The 11,580-nt window shown below is 40.6% G+C and overlaps 1 protein-coding gene across 2 annotated transcripts in view; it reads left to right on the top strand.

Annotated features, from left to right (window-relative positions):
• The first annotated feature begins 882 nt into the window (after positions 1-882).
• The window catches only part of GRAMD2B (GRAM domain containing 2B), a 48,982-nt gene continuing 38,284 nt past the window's right edge, over positions 883-11,580 (top strand). For both annotated transcript variants that reach the window (XM_019286925.3, XM_019286924.3), the window contains exon 1: positions 883-1,095. In XM_019286925.3, coding sequence (XP_019142470.1) covers positions 971-1,095 — 125 coding nt within the window. In that variant the 5' untranslated portion in view covers positions 883-970. The remainder of the gene's footprint in view (positions 1,096-11,580) is intronic.

The following is an 11,580-nucleotide window of genomic DNA, read 5'->3' as shown; positions in this document are numbered from 1 at the left end:
GAAAGACATCAGTTTGCTTAGATGTCTTGTGTTTACAAAAAAAAACCTGTGAACAGTCCAAATGGATTTGTACTATTTCACAAGCTGTCTATAGATGCTGAGAACAGAAAGAGTGCATTACATTAAACATTTTTGGTCAGTCTCAGACAAATCTTCATTACCATGCAGGTCTGAGATGAAGTTTAACAGAATTTCTAAATGCCTTGGGTGCTAAATCAGTCTATAAGAGGATTTGCAATATAAAGAAAGATTGCCGATTGTTTCATTGACTAACCAAATCATTATAGTAATCTTCAACAAACAGCAACCCATGTAAGTTTGTAGTTAATGTTTGCCAATTCCTATAGAAAAACTGATTAGACAAACTGGTTTTGTCCAGTTGGGTTCCTGTGCATTGAGAATTAAAATACTACCTGTATTTAAATTGAACTGCAGTGAGTTTGACTTCACAGCAGCTACATGCACACATGTGGACCAATTTGTCACCAGAGAAGTGCAATATAATAATTTTGGCATGTCACAACACATGGATGTCACTTCTTAAACATATACAAGTATGTTATTCGGACTTGGATACTTAGTTAGGTAATTCACAAAGTAGAATTTATGATGGAACATGTAAGAGTTTTAGTTAGAAACCTGAAAACAAAACATCATTTGAAACAGAGTTCTTCTTTTACATTCCTCAATTCATTAAAACAAGTTATTGTTATTTATAATGAAATTTCAAAAACACAGTTCACCTAGATTTGATGAGTTTTGTTTACAAGTAAACTTATGAAGTCCTGCAGATAAAAAAGAAAACTCCCTTATGATGTCACAACACTGCGTTACTCATTAACTGGTTTTTAAACTTAGTTCGAGCTGGAGTTGCACCAAGACAGCACTTCCTAAAGCAGTGAAAAGTTGTGTGTTTCAAGGATCGCTCTAGAATTGAACTTCCCTAAGTCCAGCAGTTAGCTCCATTAAAATGCTGAAAAAAGGAAGCTCCTTGGAGGACTCAGTTTTTCATTCTGAAAGTCAGAACAGCTTCCGAAAGTCAAGTAATGACACCCCAGCCAGTCCTACGGAGAGCGTTGGATCCGTATTTATAAGGTAAATCCTAATATGTTTGAGTGTTTCACATGTGCTCGATGATGGGGGAACAGGGCAGCAACATGGGAGGGCACTGGAACAAAAGCACTAACAAAAATACCCAGATAAGGAAGCTTAATATGAGTATGCAATGCATGCAGAGAAGGTAATTTCGCATATGTTACTGATTCCACTGGGAAGGGGAGCACTACTGTAAAGGAGAAACTTGTAAGGCAGGACAAAAGGGTATTGTTTTCTCCTTCCTTATCTATTTACACTGAAATTGACTGAAACCAATGACGGTTTTCGTTTCCATTTTTGAATGTGTATAACACTATATACTAGTGAAACTCAAGTTTTAAAGTGACCTCTATGGGATCACCCAAATACCTACAATATTTAATCTCTGTACAAAACAAGTGTAAACTTTTTTAGATCAGGGAGTTTAACAAAATATTTTCGTGTGTGTTTTGGCCTAAAGGAACTTCATAATGTTCATTAAACTAATTTGCAAGATAAATGCCACTTTATTCACAAGAAATATTCATGGAAGTAGAACACTTGCTAAATGAATACTGGTAAAGGGTTTCCTGATAGAACATCACAAAAAAAAAAAATTAGGGAAAATCTGTTTTCCTACTTTGGAAGGGTGGACTTGTTAAATTCTCTCTCTGGTGGATTTCATTGCAATGCAGAGTTCTGGATAAATCATGCACATTTTAGACAGCACAGACAAATGAGGGAAGGCAATATCAGGGGGTTACTGGCACTTACCACTTATCCTTCCTCATCTACTGCGGGAGCAAGACAAGTAAACACCCATAATACTTATATCAACCCATCATGAATACAGGAGCTTAGAAAGCTATTCAAAATACCTTGAGACATTTATTGGTTCTTAATCTGCGTGAAAATTCTTTGCTAAAGTCTGGTCTTTAATTGTTGCATGGTGCCAAACAACTCTGAAGAGTGATTTGGAACCTCTACACAGCCTTTGTGTTGCTGAATTACATTTCTTTGTGGCTGTGCACAGATTCTTTATATGGGGTGACAGATCTTATCACTAATTGGGTCACTACTATAAATGAGTCTGTTGGCCTCATTTTTTCTCTTTTGAAATGTTATTAGGGCATTTTAATATTATATCTGCATACTATCCTTTCTTCCAACTTGAATGTCAGAGAGATAATGTCCAACAGTTTGAACAGATAATAGAGAATCAGAAATTTTAAGTTTTAATTAGAGGTTTTAAAGGCTCTTATCTAGAACTAATCACTTAGAGCTTGTTTAAAAAAATACATCTCTTTTCATATGCTTTTTGATCTCATCTTCCAGTTAGGTTTGGGACATACCGTGGTATTTGGAGGGTGCAACACAAGCTGGCAATGTTTAACCACTTCCTAATTTGGACAATATAAATTTTGTCCTCTTTCCTGTGTCTTGTCCAGAACACTGGGCAGACAGATTTACCTACTTTTTTATTTATCACTAGATAACCAGTACACAAAAAGCTGCCATATATGCTGTGGGGGCAATGTGACTGGCCCTTACAAAGAACAGAGTCCTTTACCCCAGATTTCTCAATAATCAACCTGCCTGCCAAGTATGGAGTGGTAGGGGCAGGCCTTCTAGAAATCCAGTTTACTCAGTTGCTGGTTCAGTAAGGATAACATGATCATAAAACCCTGCTGTGAAACCATACCTCTATCAATAGCAAAGATGGAGTAGAAGGCTGCAAATACAGACAATCTAATAAGAAGGATGCATGATAGCACAAAATGAGCTAGGAGATGGACTGAGCTCTCACCAAACTTGCTTTTCATGTGCTTGTCGCAGTCATGATACACTTATTGAAAATGAGCCACAAGAAAAATCAGGGAAAATGCTTTTGGGAAAAATAAATGCAGGCTCTGCATTTTTAGGTACTATTTTCAATACAGTCCTGTTTATTTGGAGCATATTTTCCATATATGAAGATACATCCACAGAGAAAATTTACTATATTAATGATTGTTCTTGTTCATACTAATTATTCATGCCTGAGGACAAAAACTGACTATACGCCTAAGTTTTTATATACGTCTGTTTTCACCTCACTGTAATTGGCACCATGTGGATGAGCATGAATTCGGCAGAAACCAGGGAGTTATTAACGTTTCATAAAGGGGAGCTCACAGTTTATCACCATGGCAGCATGTTATTCCTGACATAGAGCAAAACTGATTTCAGAAGCAAATTAAGACTCTGGAGCTAAAGCTGAGGTGTCAGCCATGCATTATAGATCAGAAATTCGTATTGATAAAAGTATTGGCCACATGTGTATACAGCATTTTATCAGCATGAATGTATAGAGTTGTTCTGACATTAGAACAAAACATATTCCATTATGCCAGATCAAAATATGGACTAAAATAATAGGGATCTCAAGCTCCCATTTGGAGCCCATCCCTGTAATATGAGTCTGTTATAACCCTGTTATCCACCTCTCCTAAAATTTAGAAAAATCTCAAGGCTTTTGGTTTTGAACAATCTTCAGAGTGATTCTAAAAAGAACCCCAAATATATTAAACACAAGAAAACTAGATTTTTCAGCAATTTAGATGAGGACTACAGACCACCAGCTCTGTGAATGTCATAATGCTATGTATGTTTATGCCAATCGTAGCAATAATCATGCTGGTTATATATTAAATGCTTGTAGAAAAAAAAAAAGATCCAGCATTTGTCAGTAACACTGATATTAGGCAAAAATTATAAACATTTTTTTTTTAATTACAGAAAAATGTACAGCATGGAGAAATTTGTTTGCTAAATGCAGTCTCATGAAAATAGGAGTCAAAAGGGTCCTCGACTCTAGTCCTGACCCAAAAGCTCATTTGGTGCTTTACAATATGCAAATAAATTAAATGCAGTTCTCCCTTATTGCACTTGTGATCTGGCATTAATATTTACCTATCTTTTGCTTACAACAAAATAACAGAAAAACTCTGTAACAACTACTAACATAAACTTTAAAGATGGTTTTCTTACAGATGGGTTTTTGTTTGGACAAAAAAAGGAACCCTACATCGAGATTTTCTCTCTGAAGATTTTTGACAGAAAACTTTTTTTTAAGGAAATTCTGCATTGAAATTATACTTCTCAGAATCTTCCAATGTACTGCTGTAAGACTGAGACTTAGTTCAGATTAATTTAAGAAGTCACATTAAAAAGATAGGCACATACTCCCTTCTAAAATGTGTGTTGTCTTTATAGCTGAATTATGAGCACCTGAAACACTGGCCACCCCTTTACTGCTCAATGGCTTGCATCTGGGATTTGGCATTCACTCTTTGTGGCCTGACTATGAAGACATATTTACACTTGTTTTAGTTTCTTTTTCCCCCAAAGTAATAGCTCTCCTAGTTCTAAATGAAACAGAAAAGTAACTGTATAAGCTCAGTCGAATAGCTTATTATTCACAACCCCATCTATGTAAAGATTGTGAGAAAACTGACAGTATGATTAACTCTTACACATTATCCTATGCTCCTCACTTTAACCTTCCTCTTCTAAAAGTAAGAATAAACATTTCCTAAGCTTCTGGAAAGTCTGGGCACTATATTTTCTTGTGGAAGATTCAATTTATCCTCAAAGAAGATGGTTTTCATTTTCTTGGTACTTAATGTACCATACTGCAGCACTTCAGAGACTGCCAGATGACCAAAGGTTTCTTTCAACAAAATGATCACTGTAGTTACAGATATCATGAATATTTGCATGCACTCAGGCACATCTGGTACCAAAAAAGATCCACATGTATTCCTTTATGACACACAGATTGAGTAATTACATATGTTGCATGCACATTATTCATTAGATGCAAATCACCTGTTTGATACCCTAAACATACAGCTGTAGCTGGATTGAAATTTCTGTCCAAGTCATCAGGATACAGAGATGTCACACTTGGATGTTGTCCAGGATTTCCTTGGACATTTATAATCAGAGGATGACAAACCAAGTTAATGTGACCCACCAGAGCAGAACAAGCAATATTTACACTTATATTTTTCAACATAGCTGGACAATATATTAAATGAGAACATACATTTCTTTTATTATAAATAGAAATATCTTTTTTTAATTATAAATGGAGAAAGCAGATTTCGCTGCCATGAGATTTAATACAACCATTTTAAATTACAAGATCTAGGCATCACCTTATTGTAATATGTTAGCATTGCCATCCATGACGCATCCAGGACAATATACTGCATGAAAATATGCCACAACTGCTCTTTATTTTTTTTTATCATGAGCTGAGAGGAGACACTGACTTGTGTGTTTTTCAGAAAAATGCCAGCTGGCTGAGTGCTTTCTCAAAGCTAGCAGAACCGAACTGTTACATATCACAAGGTTGTTTTTTCCAGAATGTAAGAAAGTTGCCATGGACAATTTGGAGGGAGATGAATATTCCTTTATTTCACCAGTTCCACTAAGTTTTGCCATTAATCCTCCTTCCCACACTGTTCTTTTGATCAACATGGCACCATAAGAGTGGTGAGGATCACAGCATGCAGTGTGTCTTCTATGACTCTAAACAGGTCATTGTGGAGGTCATTGGTACCAAAATGGCAGTAAATGTGGTGACAAGTACATGTGCAATGTGTTACATGTTCACTTAGAGGTGGGCTGACACCATATTATGAAATCCACAGAAGTTTTGTGTGGCAGTCTCTCTCCTTTTCCCTGCTGGGTGTTACAGCGCTATTGTAGCGCAGTCTAGTTCACCCAATTGTTTCAGTGTAGAGCCACAAGGAACAGCCCCGGCATGCCTCACCATTTGTGATAAGTGCTCCAACTAGCTTTCAGACCATCTTACTTCTTTTGCCTGATGCACTGCCCTGTCCAAAGGGAAGTTCAACCAATACAGTAATCCAGGCTAGCTTACACAAGAAAACAGGAATTGATAGGCAGATAAGACTTCCAGTAAACAGCTCAGAAAAAAAATATGACCTGATATGGGTATCTATAAAGTAATCTCAACTTTTAAAAACAAATAAATTACTAAACTCTTAATCCAGGCAAGGAACAAGACTCAACTGGCCAAAACTGCTTTTCACTCCTCACAAAATTGCACCATTCGCTGTGTTCTGTCCCTGGTTATCTTTCACAGACCATTTTGGACCTTGGCTCCATCTTTTGAGCATACTTGAGTAACTTGAACACTGTTTTTGAACATTCCTGCTTGAGTCAGGAGTATAATCAACACCAGATCAGATCAGGTATGGCTTTGTCTAATTGGGTCTTGTACCCTCCGAAGACAGAGACCATAGCCTCTCTGGGCAATTTCTTCCAAGGCTGCACCACCTTTTTTAGTCCAGTTACTTTGTTTTTTCTAGTGTGTATCTCCCAAGCTGTAAGCCTGGTTTCACTGTGATTTGTGGATGACTTGTCTATATTCTAGAAATTAGAACTTTTTCCCTGTTTTGACATCTTTCTAAATGTCTATTAGTTTGTGTCTCATACTATCAGAGCTCCTATTTCTGTAGTATCTAACATAAGACTGCTTTATTATCACATTTCAAATATAAGGACTTAGCAGGTCTTTCAACACTTAATGGCTTCCAAGGCATTTGCATAGCTTTCACAGAATCCTACCAATGCAGAATATCATATAGAAAACTGAAGACAAAACATATATAATGACCTATTATGCAAAAGTACCTGTATCCAGGTACTATTAAGGCTGTATTTCTTAATACATATTTGCACCTGCCAAGAAATACAGAAGAATTCTCTACTGAGGAGAAATGTGTTCCAAGTATATAGAATGCTTGTAATCACTCTACTCATTTTCTGCTTTGTTACTTTCCAAGGAAGTTTCCTCACATTCAGGCATGCTGATACTTGGCATATGAACTGAAAAATACTTTATGAACATACTCAATGACTGTACTGAAATAAACCTTGTTGATTAAGACAATCTTTAACACTGTTTTTCAGCGAGATTGGTTTTTTTATAATTCAACAGCAATATCCTGGCCATTAATCTCTAGGCATGGGTAGCAGTTTCACTGCTTTTTATACCGACCTTTCTAGTGTGTCTTATTAGGCTCTTTTACTCTTTCTTTCTTCATGTCCTTCAAGATACGATTCATAACTATTCTGATAAATTGAGGGAACAGATTGGAAAGAAAAAAAAACAGAGCAGAATGAGCAAAGGATATGTAGACCATCATACTTAGTCAAAGTCTTACAATTTGCTGCCAATGCACTAGAGAACATCTCAGCTGACCTTTATAAAAGCTTCATTAGGTCATAGTGGTTGAACACTAAACCTGAGCCAGCCTCACCCTGTTGTGAAACACAAACACTTTACTGCAAAATATGACCAGTGGTACTGTGTATAGGACAGATGACATAATCTTTTAAACTCCTCTCTACACAGCCTTCATAAGACTACTGGTGTCCAGCCTGGGGGATGACACTTCAGAAAATACCTGAATTTACGAGGGGCAGTTCATAGAAAAAGAGGCAGTCCAAACCCACAATTTATACGTTTTATCTCAGACTAAAGATAAGATGAAAATGAGGAGAAACAGGAGACAGGTTTTCACTGTTCTTCATAATGAATAAATTAAGAAGTAATGGCTTTAGATTTTAGCAACAAGGATTCAAAACCATGTTAAGCACAGACAACATCCCCTGGATGATAGCAAACACTGGAATTGGCTGCCTGGACACACTGATGGCTTTCAAGAACAACTTTTACAGGAGGCTTGTCAGGAGGGACGCAGGAATAGCTTGGGACAGGGAGTGAACTCAATGACCCAGTGAGTTTCTCCCCATTCTGCTTTTCTGTGATTTCAAATGTATCTTAAATCTTTTTATTTTGCAATGAAAGCTTTTTCCTATTGTTTCATCTCTAATTTTTTATCATTTGCTGTGTTATACATAATGTTGAAGGTCCTAATTACTGAAAACGCCAAATCCCCTCTGAGGTTTAATGTACTTTTCAGAGCAGGAACATGTGAATTTTTGTCTATATGGCATCACCAGTACTGCAGGCACTGAACAGTAATCAGTAACTTTATAGTACGCTGTCAGGGTCTCCCCCCCCCACCATGTAGCCGTGGGAGAGGGCCTCCGGGCAGGAGACACGGGGTTTACCTAGCCCCTGGTCAGCCTCGTTCCCCATTGGTTGAAGAATCTTCTAACTTACGAGAGGTGTAGGCAGGCCCATTATCCATTTTGATTTCTTCAGGGACTCCCAGGGTGGCAAAGGCAAGGAGAAAATGCTTGATGACGTGGATGGCATTTTCTTCTGCATGGGCTGACGCAAACACTGCCCCAGAAAATGTGTCGACTGACACGTGCACGTATTTGGATCTCCCAAAGGATGGGAAGTGGGTTACATCGGTTTGCCACAATTGGCAGCTGTTCAGATTGCGGGGGTTGACTCCGGTACCCATAGATGGTATTTGGTAGTTCTGGCAGTTCGGGCACGTTGCAATGATAGCTTTTGCTTGATCTTTTGAGAGCTTGAACATTCTGATGAGTGCAGGAATGTTTTGGTGAAAAAATGCATGTGACAACTTTGCCTGGGCAAAGATGTCAGGGACGTTTGCAGTCTCTGCTGGCATGGCCAGTGCATCTGCTCTCCTGTTCCCTTCAGCAATGGGACCAGGGAGGTCAGTGTGTGACCTCACATGCATAATGTAATAAGGCTGTTTTCTGTGGGAGATTAAATGGATTAATGTAGAAACCAATTGGTATAATTTTTGGTTGGAGACCTCCTTTAGAAAAGCATGTTCAGCCCTCATAGCTATGCCAGCGACATAAGCTGAATCTGTGACCAAATTAAAAGGTTCATCTTTAAACTTCTCAAAGGCTCTTTGAAGGGGACGGCTGCTAACTCGGCAATCTGTGAAGATCCCTCTACTATTTGAATATCAGACTCCCATTTTTGAGTATTGGGTTGTCTCCAAGTCATGACAGACTGATGTGACGAGCCAGACCCATTGGTAAAGACAGTCAGAGCTTTGAGAGGTTTTCTACTTTGGATTAATTTTGGAATCAATTTAAAGGCTGCTTCACGGTAGAAAAGTCTATGTTTTGGCATGTGAACGGAAATTTGGCCTGTGTAGCTATCTAGGGCTAACTGGAGGCTCTCATTGGTCTGGAGCAAATGCTTCAGATTTACAGTGATCAATGGCAAGTATATGCATGTGAACTCACACCCTGCAAGAGAGCGGAGACGAGTTCTGGCCTTTTTTATTAAATGTGCCATTATTTCTTGGAAGGTGGTTAATGTCTTTGTAGGTTGATGGCTTGTGAAGACCCATTCAAGTATCAGCAAAGGGTCTCTGAGTTGAGGGTCCCATTGGAAGATCAGTCTGTGTAAACGGGGAGCCTTACCCAAAACTGCAACTGGGGAGGCAGGCTGGGTTCAACGCAATGGGCTTGGCGTGAAGACAGGGCTTCCCGGACTGTGGTGATGGTACCTCGGACTTCAGGTGTGAGGGCACGTGGAGAGTCCAAGTCTTCGCTGCCACGGAGGAGGTTGAAGAGGGGAGTGAGGTCTTCTGTTGTGACTCCCAGTAGGGGGCGTATCCAATTTATGGATCTGCACAGGCTGTGTAAGTCCCTTAGGGTTTTGGGATCATCTTTGATGGCGAGTTGCTGGGGTACGATGGTTCTCTCACGGATCTGGAGGCTGAGGTAAGTCCATGGGCTGGAGTGCTGCACTTTGTCCTCACGGATCTCGAACCTGCTTCTTCTATGGCTTCAACTGTCTTTTTAAGAGTTCTGTCCAGATAAGTTTTTTCTGATGCACAGATTAGTATGTCATCCATATAGTGGTAAATGATTGCTTCCAGGAACAGGCTTCTGATGGGGGACAGAATGTGGGCGACGTACCACTGGCAGATGGTCGGGCTGTTCTTCATGCCTTGTTGGGAGGATGAGCCAATGGTATCTTCTGAGTGGGGCTTGTTCGTTAAGAGAGGGGACGGAGAAGGCGAACCATGGTGTGTCCTGGGGATGGAGTGGAATGTTAAAGAAACAGTCTTTTATGCCTATGATGGCAAGCAGCCAGTCTCGGGGCAGCATCGAAGGTGATGGCAGCCCAGGTTGGAGGGGGCCCATGTCTTCAATGACCTCACTGATCTTCCATAGGTCATGGAGTAGTCTCCATTTGTCTTTGCCGGGCTTTTTCAGCACAAAGACAGGGGAATTCCAGGGGCTTGTGGTCTCGGTGATGTGACCTTTGGTAAGTTGCTCTTCCACCAGGGCTTCCAATGTGCTGAGCTTTTCTTCTTCAAGGGGCCACTGTCTCACCCATTTTGGGTTGTCAGTCTTCCAGGTGAGTGGGGGAGTAGATGGTAGCGCACGTTTCTCAGTGGCCCCAGTCAGAAATCCTGGCTGGGAATGGTGAGGGTAGCCCCCCCACTGGGATAGAAGGTCTCTGCCCCATAAGGTGATGGGGGCTCTTACCACGAATGGTCGGGTGGTCGCTATCTTGCCCTCGGGTCCTTCGATGACAACATTTCATTTGCTTCTCATGGATACTGCAGCTCCACCAATCCCGGAGATCATACCTGCCACTGGCTCCAGTTCCCAATTCCCTGGCCACTCGGAGCAGGCAATGATGGTCACGTCTGCTCCAGTGTCCAGCATCCCTGGGCAGTAGACCCTCTCTTCTTCACAGAACAAGCTGCACTCAATGGTCGGTTTGTTTGAGCCCACAATCTCTATCCACATTGCTGTTGGATTGAGAGGGAGCTGTTCTCGGCGGGTCTGTGGAAGTAAAAAGGCTTGTGCAGTCAGTGTTCCCTGTGGGAGAAAGAAAGGTGTGTCCGTGCAGCAAAGCTGGACAAGAATCTCTTGTCCAGGGTGCACTGTTTGTATCTCAGGTAATACAAAGAGTTGTTCTGGGCCATGGAGGGTATCACTTAGGATAAGAATGTCCCATGGGCCATTCTGCGGTCTGTACTTTCCTGTGGGGATACGATAGAAACGCTTGTCAACAAAGTTAAATGGCAGTGATGTTACCAGTTGGTGTCTGGTACCCATCGGTAGTGCTCCATGTGTTGGGTCCTTCTCACGTGTTCTGGGATCGCCTGGGATGATGGTGCCAGGTGAGGTCCAGTTGTCTGCTCTTAGTCATCCAATGTGGAGTTTGCAGCCGGGGCGGGGTAGTATGGCCTTTGATTTGTTGTCTGGGCGCGGGGCCTTGACACTGCGCTCCGATAGAATTTTTTGGACGCTGCTGGTGCTGTTGCTGTCTCTGGTGCCTTTGGTAGGCAGCGCGATGGTCCTGGGTGGGTGACCTTTGTGGGCAGTCCTTTATAAAGTGTCCAAGTTCACCACAATAGAAACAGCACGCATTCTCCTTAGAGACTGCTGCAGCAAATGCACCGGAAACTCCCTCTGTGATGCCCTTTACAACTGCTTGGGTCATTGTGTTTTCTGTGGATGTGTGTCTGATACAGGTTCTATCATTTGTTCTATTGTGGGTTC

The sequence above is a fragment of the Corvus cornix genome, chromosome Z (genome assembly GCF_000738735.6).
Source record: "Corvus cornix cornix isolate S_Up_H32 chromosome Z, ASM73873v5, whole genome shotgun sequence".
Lineage (NCBI taxonomy): Eukaryota > Metazoa > Chordata > Aves > Passeriformes > Corvidae > Corvus > Corvus cornix.
This window is presented reverse-complemented; position numbering and strand designations above follow the sequence as displayed.